At 34.9% G+C, this 17,542-nt stretch overlaps 1 protein-coding gene across 7 annotated transcripts in view; it reads right to left on the bottom strand.

Moving 5' to 3' along the window:
• Nucleotides 1-17,542, bottom strand: part of NFIA (nuclear factor I A) — a 358,991-nt gene that overhangs the window by 75,358 nt on the left and 266,091 nt on the right. For all 7 annotated transcript variants that reach the window (XM_023536201.1, XM_023536200.1, XM_011369530.2 and 4 more), the window contains one exon: nucleotides 2,270-2,398. In XM_023536201.1, the coding sequence (XP_023391969.1) occupies nucleotides 2,270-2,398 (129 nt within the window). The remainder of the gene's footprint in view (nucleotides 1-2,269; nucleotides 2,399-17,542) is intronic.

Below are 17,542 nucleotides of genomic sequence, written 5' to 3'. Positions count from 1 at the left end.
TCATTTTAGCAAATATGCCTAATTGTTCGGCATGAAAAAGCTCCCAATCATTGTATCCACAGGTAAATGCTAGAATCATTATAATTATTTCTAGAACTATAGCTTTAAGGCAAGATTCATATACAGTACTCTTAATATTTATTGAATAAATGATACTATATGCACATTGCTTTATGTTCCTCAGAGTCTCTATGGATATTGTTTTATTGTAGTTTCTGTATGAGAATAAGAAGTTGGGAAGAATTCAGCAGTAGTATTGTCCCCATTTTATTGGTGAGGACATTAAAAAATCCAGAAGGTGAATGGAAAGGCAAAGAGGCAGTTCACCCAGCTGTCCTGATAGCTAGCATATCATTCTTCTCTATCCTTATTACCCTTATTATCCTTGCTACACCACGAATCTTTTTGTTGCTTGGAATGCCCTCCATTCATGTAAGCAACTTTTAAGATTTGACTTAAAAGTTACCTACACTTTGAAGTTTGATACAAAGTGATAAGTAACAGTACATTCCACACTATCTTCGAAATGCTTATTTTGCTTATTTTCTCATGTCTCTCTCCTGTACCGGACTGTATGCTCTATGAGGACAGGAACCGCTTAATTCCCAGTGACAGGCACTCAGGAAGTCCTTGTTAATGAATGAATAAACCTTCATAGAACCCTCCTCTAACTCCTGTAGAATTTTCTGCTTTTAACATTCATTTAGCATTTACAATATGTTAATCTGACAATAGAAAGATGAGAAACATCAGGTGCCTTATCTCCATGAGACCAAAAATCCTCTTCCTGACTAAAAGGGCTTCATATCTCTTATTTTCCACCACAGTTTAGATGTTTAATGAATATTGACTATGAGGATAATATCATAATACTACCCCACTTAAAGAGATTCATTCTGCATTCTGGGATGTATAATCCAATTCAGATGCAAGGTTTTCAAATTAGAATATATATATGTACATATATATTTCCTTTCTGATTATATCAGACACACATACAAGTGAAAAAAGATGGAGTAAGTAAGTTTTCATAATTGTGGATATAGAAATTCCTTCGCACAACAGTCAGAATACTTATTTTCTTCATTGTGATTTCTGCATTTGTGCATGAGATAGCCCTCTCATCTGCCATACTTCCCTGAGATGCACAGAGAGTATTCATAAAGGCATTCAGATTTGTGGGACTAATGGTGAGATTAATGCAAGAAATATCAATTTTCTCAGGCATGTGTCAAAGTAGACGAGAGACCATACTTTCTAGGATGTTTCATGATATCAGCTGGTAGATCACAGACCTACCTAAACAAAAATCTGATGGAAGAAAGCAAACGTGGTTACAATTATTCATACTCCTACTGTGGGAGTTTTATAAACAAACTAATAAATATTTTCATCTTGCAATAAGATCAAGTTAAGTGACTTGCTGACATTCTCTTGAGGTTTAAAGCTTATCTTTAATGTGAAATACAAATCATATTTCTTGTGGACACATTTTAATAATAATCTTGAAAGTACACAGGACAAAAATAATGACAACATTGCAATGAGAACCAGACAAACTATCTACCCCTTCAAAAGGAGTGAATGAAGACTGCCAGTCAACAGTCAACACCATGATGTAAACAACCTCAATGAAAAATGACACATATTGAAGTTAGGTTTCAAGGAAAGGGTATCATCAGGGACGAGAGAGTTACAGTTGACCCTTAAACAGCGTAGGGGTTAGGGGCGCCAAGCCACCACACAGTTGAAAATCTGCATATAACTCAAATTGACCCTCTGCATACTGGAATCCTAACCGCTGACTGAAAACACAGTTGACCTCTGAATAACCTGGATTTCAACTGTGGGGGTCCACTTACATGTGGATTTTTAAACTCTTTTTAAACTCAGGAGTCAACTATACTTGAAGACAGGTAACTGACTACATGGAAATATACTCACCTGTGTCTGTCTGTCTGTCTGTCTGTCTGTCTCACACTTACACCTCCTGCACAATTTGTAGGAAAATTTGATTTTGGTTCAATTCAAATTACCTCCCACCTCTTTGCAACACTGTACTGGCAAAGAAAGAGGTTTGGTCCCTTTTTTGCCTTAGGTTAAATCTCTTTGGTTGCTAACATTCCAAAGTTGTCCCCAAGGATAAGAAATTGGAACACTCACTGACTTCAGGAGCATTCTGGGGGAGTCTTCATTGTCTCTCATTTTGCTATGCTGGTCCCAAGGCCATGATCTATGCACAACCAAGGGTGCCTGTAGAGCAGCTCACCTCTGGGTCCCGTAATGACAGGTCGGTGATGCTGTGTGAATGCTGTTCCCAGGGAGGAGGTCTGCGAAGGGGAGGGGCTGCTAAAACCAGACTTCTCCGACTTCTTCAGTGTGGTTGGAGATGGCATTCCTGGCAAGAAGGATGATTGATAAGCACACTTTAATTCGTGCGACAACAGCTTGTGCAACCTAAAAGATCAAACTTAAAAGAATCAAAAAAAGAAATCCACTTATGAATGGAAAATTGGTTTTGAATTGCTCCGAATTTGTCACAGGAACAAACAGGTTACAGAACGATCTCCTGATAAGTCAGATTGTAATTGATTTCAACTTATTCTACCAAATCACAGTCCATTTTGGAGTTATTGAGTTTCTCTAATTACAGAGTGCCACTTCCCCAGTGTTTCCTGAAAGTTGTTATATGTGCCCATGGCCTCTGAGGCCTTTCAAAAAGGAGGCTATAGAAGCACCTCATCCCAATTATTTCATCTTTCCAGCGACCTTATACCAAAGGTGCTTTAAATTATTTTAATTAATTTAACTATTTAAACATTAGAAAAGCCTTCAACAATAACTAACTTGCTCATCCCATACATTATAATAGAAATGAAAAGATAAAAGTAAAAAATAAACTTGATGCCCAACAATTGGCATTTGATAGAATCGATGCAAATAATACTGTAAAAGAATAGTCACATGGAAAGATATTTATTTAACGACATAGAATACAGACATGGAAGGTGATTATAAAATAGGATGTTACATGATGATGCCATTTAAAAATATTTCCTGTGTAAAGAGAAAGAACTTGAAGGAAATAGGCATAAACCGTAATAGTAGTTCTCTCAGTGTGCTGGATTCAGGTGATTTTCATTGCCTCATTTTGCTTATTTGCCTTTTCCATGATGAACATATATTACTTTTATGTTAAGAAAATACAATAAAAGCTTACTTTTAAAAATAGTATTTTTACTATAGTTTCTAAGGGTTTCAAAGCATTTCTAGTGCAGGGAATGTTTTGAGAAGAAAATAACGGGAAAATAGTCCCTTGTAGTTAACTGGATTTGTAATGTTCTCAGTAACTATGCTGACATACACAACTGGAGGCATCTATCAGTTTGGTAGGGTGCCAATTAAAACAATGAAAACTTGGATTTGGATATAAAAATAAAGGAAATAACTCTTAGTCTCCATATTATAGGACCAACTTGGGTTCTCTTAAGTTTGCAGTGCAATATTGGCCTGTATTCTTGTCAAAAAACAAACAAACAAACAAACAACAAATCTCCTTGTACTTATACATGTCTATAAAAGTTGTGTTCTGCCTATGACCACATAATTATTTGGGTCAACTGGAAAAATCAATAACAAAAATAATAATGATATTAGGATGTAACTGTTATTGAATAGTTGCTAACTACTATGAACTGTGCCAAACACATTACAGGTATGGATCTGTTCTGAAATTTAGTTAGTTTGGCCTATATCTAAATATGGCTTTGTTATTTATGATCACAGATTTCCTTAATGAGCTTCTACAACATAAGCTTGGAGTGTGACTACAGATTCTGTAAGGACAGAGACCATGTCTACTTTGCCCCCTCTATTTTCAGAATCTAACAAAGGGCTTGGAACATAGCAAGTGGCCTGAAAAGATATTTAAACTACTTATACAGGTCTCAGCTTTATCTGTGGCTTTCCTAATAGAGGCTTGAATACAATAAAACTTGGGGGTTTGACTCCAAGAAAAAACAAACTGCTAATTGGTGAGCACATTTGCATGGTCAGACATAAGGACAATAAAAAGTTGTATGTGATTTCATACTAACTTGACAAATCTAGATCAGATCCATTCTAAATCAATATCTATGTGATTTGAATTAAAAACAAAGTCACTAAATCAGACTAGCTATGTTTCTTTGCTTGTTGAATCAGTAACCAAAGTCACACCATACCAATGTCTTAACATAATCAGGACTGACTGAGGTTTTAGATCAACATTCATTGCAAGTAACCTAACCTAAGGTCTAATCACATAATTACATTAGAGAGGAGAGGTCAAATTAAAAATTAAAGGAAAGAAATAAAGAGATACCAATATGTAAACAAATCTCCCAATTCTTTCAAACCTCTTCTGTGCAAACAAATGTTTAGGCTGCCAACCAGTCCACTGACTTAAACTCAGTCAAATGCCTGAATTACATGTTATGAAACAGAAATCGAACAGAAAATAAAAATGTCAAAACTGTTAAGATGGCAGAATTTTTTTCAGACAATGGAATCACTGATAAAATGCAATATCTAAACTAACTTTATTAAAGAAAGAAAATGGTTGAACTCAAGGGAGAGTTATCATTTTTGAAAAGTTCATATATTCCAACTCTTGTTATTCTAAATACTGCAGAAATATTGACATGATTTAAATCCACTATTTACCCTTATAAAAGGGGAAGCAGAAATTAAACTTAGGCAATAAGAAGCATCTAGAATCATCAAGTGGATAAATGGGTTCAAAAACAGCATAATTCAAATCTGCCTTGAAAGGGTTAAAGAGAGAAGAAATAATGTCCAGTGCAAGAAGGACAAGCCAAACTATGTATAATTGTCTAAATTTATCATAGTCACGTAATATGAACCCTAAGGTGGTCATGAATCTCAAAATTACTTTGTGTTTTCAATTTTTAAAGACCCATATTGAACATACTTCCTTATTATATACTTTAATATTTTCTCTATATGCATAATGTATGTTTTGGTTAATTTGGTTCATATACTTAATTGATTAGATGAAATTTTAAAATGTTAGTAAACCGCTTTATATTAATAAGCGAGAGAGCATTAATCTCGACTTTTGTTTTTGAAATCAAATTTGGTTTCTGTACGTTATTTTAAAAATGAACTTCTTATTAAAATTTCTGTTACCAATTAGCTATACACAACTGTTATACAATTACTGTACAGATTAATGACTGTTTGGCTTTCTTTTAATGAATCAAAACCTTAATTTCAATGTATTTTTAGAATTATCAGATTTTTAGAATAGATTATAGATAAATTAACATCATCCTTTTTCTGGAACAGACAAAATGTTCCTTCAAAGTTCCTTTCAATATGTAAAAAAGAATTTTATAGAATGAGAAGCAGAAATTTAGCATAATGTTTTGTTTCAATGGGACATTTCCTCCTATTGAGTGCTATAAAAATCCCAATGGTTGCTATAAAAATCCCAATGGTGGTAAAAAGGAGATGGATTTTAAGAGGCATTTTGGCTTGTCATTGATTTTTTAACCATCGGACATTCTGAATTTCTCTCCACTTTGCCATTTTTCTAAACTACCTGAGCCATTTCAAATAGTGTTCAGTGAACAAAGGCAAACATACATGAAATTTTCTAATAATTCAGTGACCCTGATGTCTGGAGGAGGTTGTAAGTGAGAAGTCCAACAGGACAACCTTGAAAGTACAGGCCAAATACAGTATTCACCAACATTCTTTAGATTAATCATTAGTGTTTGATAGTCATAATTCTAAGATGGCCCTAAGGTTCCTGGCCCCTGGGGTACATACTTTGTATAACGCTCTCCTTTTGAATGTGGGTAGCACCTGTGAATATGATAGATGCCATTTGTGATTATGCTGGTATACTGCAAAGGTGAAGGAACTTTTGAAGGTGTAATTAGGGTTTCTAATCAGGTGACTTTAGTTAAGTAAAGAGTTATCCTGGGTGGGTCTGACCTAATGAGGTAAGCCCTTTAAAAGAGGGACTAGAAGTCAGAGAGATTCTCCTGTTGGCTTTGAAAAAGTAAGCTGCCATGTTGTAAAAGTGCCTGTGAGAGGGCCACATTGCAAGGAACTGCAGGGACCTCTAGAAGCTACGTGGGACCCCTAGCTGACAACCAGCTGTAAGAAAGCTGGGACCTTAGTCTTAAAGCTATAAGGCACTGAATTCTGCCAACAGTCAGAAGAGTTTGCAAGAGGACCCTGAGCTACAACAAGGAATGTAGCCTGGATAAAATTTTGATGTAGCCTTGTGAGACCCTTAGCAGAGTGGCTGGCTATGCTGTGCCTAGACTCTTGATCTATGGAAACTGTGAGATAATATTCATGTTGTTTTAAGCTAAGTTTGTAGTAATTTATTATACAACAATAGCAAACTAATATGACATTAAAATATAAAACTATTGCCAATGCTAGAAATGTTTGTATTAAAGATGCCTACTGTATACTAACTACTCCCTAGAACTTAAGAAGTTCCCAGTTTTTTAAGCAAATTTATCTTAGGTTGTGAAGTTTTCCACTAGCCTATTCTCACCTAGAAAATAGTAAGACAACTTCTAGAAAAAAGGTCAATAAATGGTTATTTCCAATGGCATAAACATTTTTGAAATTTTCTATTTCCCACTGATTCTTTCAAGAAACATCAATAACAAAATCAGGTCAAATGGTATGAAGAAATTCAAAAATAATTCTCGGGGTCTCCTATAACAAATCAAGGTTTGTTTTTGTTAACTTTCTGCTGCAACCTGATGTTATAGAAAGTAAAAAGAAGAATTAGAAGAAAAACCAATAATTAATTTCAGCTACTCCTCTCTCCCAAATTATGAGATTTACCAAACACTTAAACCAAGAACTTTATAGTGACAATTGTGAAGCAAATCCTACAGAGAAGAGAAGATAGTACAATATTGTTCTTTGCTTAAGAAACCTTCTTAAAGGGGATTTTTTAGGAGTCAAAGGAGATACAATATTAATGGGAAGGGGGAAAAGGGAGAGATCATAATAAATTATAATTATTCTGGTGACAATGCTGGAACAACATGCTGGATTTTTAAAAAGGAAAATTATGACAAGTTTGTGTTAGTGCTTAGTTTGCTAGAGGACTTACTCAAAAATTCATTGTTTTGTGAAAATTATCCTTACTTAATGCTGCTCAGGACAGCAGGACCCTATCTGTTGTAGGAGTTTCGGTGATGTAATTTAAGTTGTCAGAGAAAATTTAACTGATATATGTTTCTTTCTTCACAGTATTAAATTAAAATATTTTGTTTAGTTTCAATAATGTTCATTTATTGTCATAATCTGTTTGGAAGAAACTCTGGAAACAAACAAACTCTGCACTTTAATTTTAAAATCCAATATATAAGCACGTTAGAGAGGACCATAAAGTGTCCTCTCTAAGTTTGGTTGTTCATGTCTGACTTTAGATATTCTCCTGTCCATTGTCATCATCTAATTCCCAACAGCCTATCTTTATCACCGGTTCATCAAAACAACTATTATATGAAACCTAAAGGCTGTTGGAAGCTTTCATCCTTCTAATGGCCTCAAGAGAGCCAGGCGGCAACTAAAGAGATGGTCATTAAACCTCTGCATATTGATCATCCCCCCCACCAAAAAAAAAAAAAAAAAAGCAGACTAAAGATAATAAAAGCTACAAATTATGGAGTACCTACTATGTGCCATGTAGTGGTCTTCCCTTATTTACAGTTTCACCTTCCACAGCTTCAGTTACCTACAATCGACTATAGTCTGAAAACACTAAATGAAAAATTCCAGAAATAAACAATTCATAAGTTTTAAACTGCATGTTATTCTGAGTAGCATGATGGAATCTCATGCCATCCTGTTCCATCCTGCGGAGGACGTGAATCATCCCTTTGTCTACCATATCCATCTATGCTCCTGCCTGTTAGTCACCTCGTAGCCATATGGGTTATCGGATCAACTATTGCAGTATCCTAGTGCTTGTGTTCAAGTAACCCTTATTTTATTTAGTAATGGCCCCGAAGCACAAGAGTAGTGATGCTGGCAATTCGGATGCCAAAGAGAAGCCATAAAGTGCTTCTTTTAAGTGAGAAGGTGAGCATAGTACAATAAGATATGAGAGAATATTCACATAACTTTTATTACTGTTCTGTTTTATTAACTTGTTGTTAATCTCTTGCTGTGCCTAATTTGCAAATTGAAGTTTATCATACGTATGTATGTATAGGAAAAATCAATACATATAGAATTCAGTACTATCTGTGGTTTCAGGTATCCCCTGGGGGTCTTTGAATGTATCCCCTGTGGATAAGGAGATAAGAGATATATCCCCTTATAAGAGATGGATGCTTTTTCATGTTGACTGAGTGCAGTTACACACAATGTCTTTTCCATCAGCAAACACTCAAAATCTTCAAAATGTATTAGCGCCCAAATGTGTTCACAATCTTATTCTTTAATTATAAGAGATAGATGCTGAATTTACATATATCTCTGATTCTTACTTTTCGATCTCAGGTAAATAGGTATCATTATCCTGCCTACTTATAACTTAATGTTGCAGAAACTAGATATCGAGAGATGCTAAGCAACTTGCTCAAGATCATATAGCTACTAAGTGGTATTTCAGACCTAGGTCTCTGCTAAAGCTTACACGTTTTGTAAAACATCATACTCCTTCATGTAGCTCCTCTTGTATACTATAAAAAAGTGTCCTATTTAAGTCAATAAAGTATATTTATTGATAGCTGAAGTTTCTAATTTGGTTATCCTAAGAAAAAATTCAAAGAGAGGTTATATTGGCTGTGAAAGAATCTGTAAAATACAAAAACAATTCTGAAGTATACTAAGAATCATCTTGTCTCATATACCAAAGGTTTTTCTTGGCCTCAGTAGTGGTCAATTAGGATTTTATTAAACATACTGAATGTATTATCAGTAATTCTAACACAGAACTTCCAATAAATAAATATCACATTGACTTAGAAGAAGTTAATGACCCAAAGATGTCACATGATAAAATAAATACATATATTTAATATTTACATTAGGCTTCTTGCCTATTCAATAAGCTGTTTTCTCTATAAAGGCTCCTAAAAACATTAGCAGAAAGCATCAAACATCTTCTTTTAGAGTCATTGATATCTTCCAAGCTTAGTGTATATTATAATGCAGTAATATATCACTGAATCACAGGTAAAGTCTAACATACAGGTATTTATAATTCAGTAAATCTTGACCTCAAGAGAGGCCTCTGAGCTACTAAAGTCAGTGTCAATATAGGCAACTAAATTGGGGCATTTAACTCATGGCAAAGTGTAGTTTTACATAAACTAAGAAATATTTCAAGAAGGTCGTGATTGAGTGAATTGAATGCTATTGAGAGGCCAAGTATGAGAATATACGAGCTCCAGGATAGTGAGGCACATGGAAGATAGGTTAGAATGGTTTACAAAATCAATGGGAGGTACAGAAGTAGGAAAAATGGGTGTAAGTCAACTTTGTAATGAAATTAGTCTGTAGAGGGAAGCAGAGAAATAGGGTAGTAGCTATAGAGAGGACATGGATAGAAGCAAGGCAGAGTTTTCTGAAGATGGGAGACAGGAAAGCATGCTTGCCTGTTGCTGGGAATGGTTCAGCAGATGGGCAGAAAGCGATGACTCAGAAAAAGGATAATTAAGGAAGTCTGGAAGAATATGAGAGGTCACACAATTAGTACACAGAGGAGCCAGGTTTTGCATCCAGCAGCTCAAAGCTCTTCTTCCGTTCATCGTACTACTCCAAGATGCCTATTTCTGAAAAAAGTTCTGATTATTCATCTATCTTACTGACATAAACCAATCATGAGCTGGTTTAAAACAGAGCTCATTAATGACACTTAAGTTGTTTTCTTCAGCTTGAATGATGTGCTAACTGCTACCGTGACTGATCTTTTTACATTTAGGCATTCAGATTCCCCTAAACCTCCAGGTCTGAGTGTGGGGAATAGATACCCTGGTCATGTGTATCAAACTAATGGTGCAGCATAAATTTCAGTGCCATTTCTCAAGCACAGGATGAAGGCTGAGTACCAGTACCATATTTTGCAAGTCATCCAAATTTATGCTCAGACTCATTTCTACCAGATTCACTTTCTAACAGCTGTCCCACAGGCAAGAACAGGACCATCCTAGGACAGTTTCAGCTGCACCTTGTGATGAGATCATCTCCAACTGTGATCCTAAAAAAAGGCTGTGATTGGATAGATTAATCTCACAGTTAAAAGATCATTCTGTTCCTGTAGGTATAAACACATGCTGCGTGATATGAGGAGGTAGTCCAAGATACTGCACTCATCTTAGATTTGTGTCCTAATGATAAGTTCCATTAGGGTCCTTTCTAATGTAATTTATTATGATGAACATACTTGAAATAAAAAAGAAAGGTAAAACATTCAGACTATTTTGACTTTTAACCTTTTCAGTGAATAAAAATGTTTTAAAATCATTTTTATGATGGGGAGAATAAAATGAAAGCTAATATAGCTTCTAAGGTTTATCCTTCTTACTCTGTAGGCAACCATTTAAAATGAGCTAAAAGGACCCCCAAAAGAATTACCACGTCATAAAGAAGCTCAGGTAATTTAAAAGGCCTCGAGATACAAGCGATTTCTTCAATTTTTAAAAATGGGAGAATGGAGTAAAAATTACATGGATTATTCAGGAAAACAGAAATGATGAATTCTCTAATGTAGTCCAAATGTTCATTTGTGAGTAAAAATTTACAACCAGAGAGAGTAAAATATAGACCCAAGGAATATGTCAGAAAAATCTGGTTCCTGGGCCAACAATAAAGTCTCTTGATTTTTTAAGGGGATTTCCTCTCCTTTCAGGGTAAATACAGACACACCAGTGTCAGGACTGAAATTTTTAAAAATTGTATTTCATGCTCCCTGTACTTACAAGTTGGAGATTCTCCACCCATCTCATCTTCCCCCAAGCCATCCCATCCTCCCATGTGCTCAGAGAAAGATTGATTTTGGCTCAACATAGCAATCACACCCATTCACAAAGGACTGAAAATAAAGAAGGAATTATTGAGAAAACCAAATTACTTCCTTTGCATGAAAAATAAATACAGTATAATATAACATAAATGTTTTATTCATTCTGCCTAGACACTCAGCTGAAAAGTAAAAAACTCAATCATACATATGTGTGGTTTATTTTTGCCTTGTCTAATATGGTAGCTACTAGCCACATGTGGCTACTTAAATTTTAATTAATTAAAATTAAATGAATTTATAACTTCAGTTGCTCAGCACAGCCACATCTCAAGTGTTCCATAGCCACATTTGGCTAGTTGTTATAGTATCGGACAGTGTAGATATAGAACATTTGCATCACTGCAGAAAGTTCTATTAGACAACTCTGGTCTATATATCAACAAATAACTTTACTTTTTTGTTTCTGCTATAGAGCAGTAGGTAAATCTTACTTTTATATATTTTTTGCAGCATGTTTGGCCCTTTTGTAAGTTACACAAGCAAAACATATGCACCATACAAATACAGAATTGTACAAAGAGGAGGGGGGAAAAAACCCAAAAGCTCTTTCCTTCCCATCTCCATCCAACAAGCTAGGGGTAACTCAGTGCTCAAGCTTGGTAAACATCCTTATAGATACTTTCCCTCACCTATAATACTAATTTCAATGATGAGAAGTTAAGTGGTTATTAAAGTATGTTCACTTCTGTCAGTTCAAACATGATCGAAAGTTTGGATTTAAGGGTCCTACTGGTAAAATTTAATGTATAGAGATGTGTAGTCTCTGATGACCCATGCTTCAGATACACCTGCACTGGGCACCTTTTAGTCCCAGTGTTCCTCGTATACAAGCAGAACACCCATTACTTTAAAGTAAAATTTGAAACTTATTGGAACATTTCATAGGAGAAAAAAGAAATATAATTTTAGGCCTCTTCAAATTGCTTGAACTGTGAAATCAAGTAGTGAAAACTAGAAAAGGTTATGTCAGCTAGAATCTAAGCTTAGTGTAGTCAGCGTTTTCTTGCTAAACCTTATTATGGCAAAGCATTTGATTTTTCCATCTCTGCACTCTGTTCATCCCCACAAATAAACTACTTTGACCTCCACCTGTTACTTAGTGAAATGTGCCTGCCATCCTTCGATAACCCTATTCTTTGCCTTCAAAGGCTTTTGAGTCGCTGAGAAAGTGGGACAATAGAGTTATGCAATACAGCGACCTGATACCACTTTATAACTATGCAGTAGTTCAGAGTCGAAGCTAGAAGCTACATAGTAAAAGGAAATGGATTTTTTAAAGGCAATGCCTATGGATGCTGGAAGGGGGCAACACATTTCATCATTTTAACATGAAATTTTTCACAGAGAGAGGTTGTCTCTTGAGCTCTTATTTAATGCAGAAAATGTCTCGCCTTTTCCTTATAAGAAAATCTCTCTCTAAAAGAGTTATGCCTTCATTTTAGATAGATGAGCCAACGAGTCATTTCAAAGCTTACTAATACTTCAAGTAGTTCATTATTCTGATAGTTTGCAAAACAAAATGAACCACTTACTTTAAATGCAGTTTTGTAGATGCAAAAGGACCATATTATTATCAAACACTATTACAACAAGAAATAAAAAGGGAAATAACTATACACAACTACATGGGTCATTTTCTGAAGCCCAGTATCTGACAATATAGTTTTTTTTAAACAATGACATATCAGAAAAAAGATTTCTGTGTAAAGTTGCACTTCTGATTAATGTTATACTGAACAGAAGAGACAGTGTCTAATTATGTTGAATACTTATCTGAGAGGGATTAGCAGGATGTTTCTGCTCACTGTCATCCTTTGTGACAATGTAATGATAGATTCGTTTACTTATGAGTGCAATTATTAAAAATCATGTTTTTTTTTTTAACTGTCTCCATATCTTGGATATATTATATTGAAAATTACTTATCTGACACTAAGGGTAAATGCTTAGCAAAGCTTTTCATATCAATTAAGTAAATTAGTTCCATTCAGTCACTGCCTTTGTGGATAGTCTCATGAAAAGTTTGGTGAAACTTGATCAACAAAATGCTTTTATATCAGAGTTAATAATTCACCGTTTTTTCTCCTTGTCTTCTTTGTTCAAATCCTAAAGTTTGGTTTTCACTTAAATTAAGAACTACTTGTGGCCAACATTTTCTCTGGAGTCATGATTTAGCACTTCTCCTTCATATTCACACCTCTTTTTGGAACCCGACACAGGATCCAATTTTATACAGACAACTCCCCACAGGCCAATCAGAACTGGTTACTAGCAATATATCATCTTTTGCAACTTTTTCTACTCATGTAATTAACTTCATCCAGAACCTATTGGGGGAAGCTCTTTATATAAGATAAAAACAAAAGAGCAGACTATGTTGGGTCTGCATAATAGGCTGGCTACCCCAAAACCAAAGGACTATTCCATATGTATCTAAAGAGACTTACTAAACTCCAAATGACAACTGTCACCAAGCCTGTCCTTAACTGTGAAAAACAACCAAATGTGGATATTGAATGTAAGTTACTGAACTACTTCTGCAAGGCAGAATTTATTTCTCTGGCTTTAGTCAACTTAAGACAACTATCAAGTAGTCCAAGTAGCAGATAATGACATTTATGATAAATTATATTACTGCAAAAGTCTCCAAATGTGTGTCTAGGACTTAAATTTATGTGACCCAATATAATGATTATGTGTTACAAAGATCTTTTAAAAACTAAAGGCATGTTAAGACTTCAATGCTGATGGACAAACTCATAAAAATATCAAGCACATCAAAAGGAGAAAAATTACCAGTTGAGTTGTTTGAGGATAAGATTTCTTTTTTTGAAAAAAAAAAAAAAAATCACCCACTGAAAAAAAGAACTCTTAAAATTAGAAGCAGGTGTCACCACTATGAAGTGATAAATATCAAAGAATAACTGGCCTGAAAAGCGTTCTTATGCATCCTGTACTACTTTTAATCCTTACACATGTATTTTGACATTAGAACATGAAATTCTGCTTATATAAGTCCCTAAAGAGAGTTAAGACATGAGAGATGTTGCACAGCCATTTTGATAAATCTCTTTTCAGTCAGGTTCATGAAATGGCTGAAAGGCAGATGGCAAATTCTGACTGGCATTAAGTTGTAAGTAATCGTGATATCCTATAATTTATGAATGTTGGAAGGTAATCACAGTGAAGTGATTTCTGGGTTGGGATAGCTAACATGGTAGAATAATCTGGTACTACAGAAGACACTTCAAATTAGAAATGGATATTGGGTTGCCATTCCTTGAATTTCAAATGACTTGAGTGCATTTCCAATGATGCACGTGAAAACTTTAACTACCTCTCATTATATACAAAGTAAAAAAATCCCTAGAGATTGGAATGTTCCTTCAAAATGAAGGACAATAAGATGTTTGGACCACATTAAAAGCTGGGAGAGCTGGCGTATTATCTGAACAAATGCCAAACATTCACAGCTGTCTATAAAGCCTGTTTTCCACAGCTGGGCCAAAGGCTCTAGCCCACAAGCACAGAATTTCTCACTCCAAACAGACCAGAGAACCAGAAACCAAAGTAACTCAGTATTCAAAAATCCAAAAGTTTCACAGGGGTTTTTAATTGTTAAGAAAGGGAGTTCAGTAATACCTTATTCTGAAGAGGCAATCCTATTAACCATATTTCAGTGAGTTCGGTCATTCTATTGCAATTTAATTTTTCATCAAGTTTAAGAGATGCTTTGAAAAAAAGTGACTTTCTTATTCTCAAAGTTTTCTCTTACTTGAGAGACACGGTTTGTGATTCAGGGCTGGAGAGAACCCTCTCCATTTGCGTGCTTGGTGTGTTGCTCAGGAACCCATCAGGAAGAAGCCCCTGATTTACTATGCCGAAATGAGCATTTCTCGTAATCTTCTAGGATGTTAATTCACCCATCATCTTGAAATAGGTGCCATGTCTTTGATTAATTGATAAGTTTATGATGCATTCGAAATCCTTGGACGGACAGACTTGGATAAATAGGCATTACTGTAATCCTCTGTTGAGCAGGAAAGCAACTGGGCTGTGCACAGTCGAATCAGAAACTGCTGCACAGCGTGGGCGGAAACGCTATTGACTCCTGAGAGCTGCCTGAGACTGCAGACGTCTTCCTTCCCTCTCTCCTCCTCGTCCCATAGAAAGCCCTTTATTCTCAAGTATTAAAAAACGATTTTACTACGAACTGATGACCCCAAAAAGACAGAACTTCATTCTCATAAAAACTGATGGTATTATACTTGATTAAATATTTAAATAGAATCATCAGCATGTAGGAAAAACAGAAAAACGTATAAGAGGGAAATCAGTCTGCAAGCAAATAGCATTATTAGCTATCTGTATCAGTTTTTACAAATTAAACAAATATATAGTACATACACACATATAGACACACATTTATATGTATATATATAAATATAACAATATTGAAAAGCTATATATAGGTACATATAATACATAGTTATATATACATATATAAAGCTTAGAATAATGTATGAACATTGTAAGTACTCAATAAACATTAACTACTACTTATAAAGCATACATATCTAAAGTTTAAGCAGCATTCCAATAAAATATAAGAAAATTTACCTTTTACTGTTAATCAAATCGTGGTATTACTTGAGTCTATGAAATCTCTACATTGTGCTCACAGAACAGAAGGTGTAAGAACACTAAAGAAGTATTTTTTCTCTTTATATCAGAGGTTAAAACTGCCTTCTGTTTGAGTTCTACAAATATTTAATAATATTTATAAGATAAATACAATTTATTAGATGCAGAAAAATCGACACAGCAAACTTTTAGATAAGTCTGATCTATGTATTTATATATGTATATATGTGTGTGTATGTATGTATGTATGTGTGGATCTATCTATCCATCCATTCATCTACTTACATCTTTTGTTTCTCTTTTTCCAACTATATCTTCTGGTTATTTTTCCCTTTGGTGAATTTAATTTCAATTCAGAAAAATTTTGTTTCCTCTGTTTGTTTCTGAGCAAATATTTGCTCAGATTCGGCCCAGTTTCCTTACTCACAAGTCAGAACACTGAGATCTGAATCCATGGGTGCAGAAAGATATTTCTTTTCCTGGAGCAAGATGGCATTGCCTTGTGTACTTCCTCGGGGTTTCCTAGCACATGGGCTTTCTGTGTACTTCTTAGAGATGAAGATAAGACTGATATTATGAAAGGGGAAGAATCAGGGACCAGTATTTAATAATGGAATGGCCATTGCACCAGCTTTTTGAAACAGTTGCGGTGGAGGATTGTGGTCTAAGCCAACAAACTCTTAACCTGCATGATTCTTAGCATTATGTGATACCTCCTATTAGAACCAGTGGGTATATGTTAAAACAGTTACCCCTCTTTCCTTCACTGGGTTATTTATTTTTCCTTTAATCATCTTGTATATAATAGACACAGGTATGTACAATATGTTTTCAATTTAATTTCATAGCATGTTACATAGCATTTCAGAGTTTTCAAAGTATTTACCAAAGAAGGAATATATAATATTTGTAGAAAGCTTTATGGTTTATTGAGTATACTGTACTTAACATATGTTAAAAATACTCTCTGTATTTTTAACATATAAGGTATGCTATATGTTATATACTGCCATGCACAGTACCTTATATGCAGCTTGTGCTTAATAAAATGGTAGCTCCCGTTTTTATCATCTCATTTGATCTTCTGAAAGCTATGACTTAGGAAGGCTGGACTATTTTATTGTCTCCAGTGTTTACACATGAGGAAATGAAAATTCAGGGAAGTAGTTTGCTAAAAATCTCAGGCTTGTTTATGGCAAAGTACAAGAATTGCAGAGTTTGGATTCTTAATTTGTACCTCTTCTTCTTTATAATATGTTCATTCTGTTTCTTTCTTATTTTCTGCCTTCCTAGCAAGCCTATGAAGACTGTTGTGGATGGAATGAAATATGCTTTAAAATCCCTCTTTGGAACATGCTAAATAAGGCCAAATGATGAGCCAGCCCTTTGCTGCCTACCTAAGCCACTGAGGCTGTGCTGAAGATGGTGACAGGAACCGGGAAAGAAGGAAGTTTTCAAATATAAACCTAAGATGTAAGCTACATTATTTTCTTTCTTCTAGAATATTTACACCCCCTCATTTTCAAATATAAAATTAAAAATTTGAAGATTTGGGTAATTTATTTATTCAGACAAGACCAGCTGAAATGCAGCATCTGTTTTCCTGGGAGCGTCTGTATTCACAAAATTGTGCATCTGGGCTCCCTGATGCAAGTGGAGCTACGTTCATTCACTCAACAAATGTATGCAGCACTCTGCTCCCTGAGCACTTTGCCCTACTCAGAAGACAAGATGAGACATGTGTGGTCTCTGTCTTATTATTTATTTATTTATTCAACAAATATTGATTGAATACCATGTGCCAGGTACTATAATAGGCTT

This window comes from Pteropus vampyrus, unplaced genomic scaffold (genome assembly GCF_000151845.1).
Source record: "Pteropus vampyrus isolate Shadow unplaced genomic scaffold, Pvam_2.0 Scaffold151, whole genome shotgun sequence".
Classification (NCBI taxonomy): Eukaryota; Metazoa; Chordata; class Mammalia; order Chiroptera; family Pteropodidae; genus Pteropus; species Pteropus vampyrus.
This window is presented reverse-complemented; position numbering and strand designations above follow the sequence as displayed.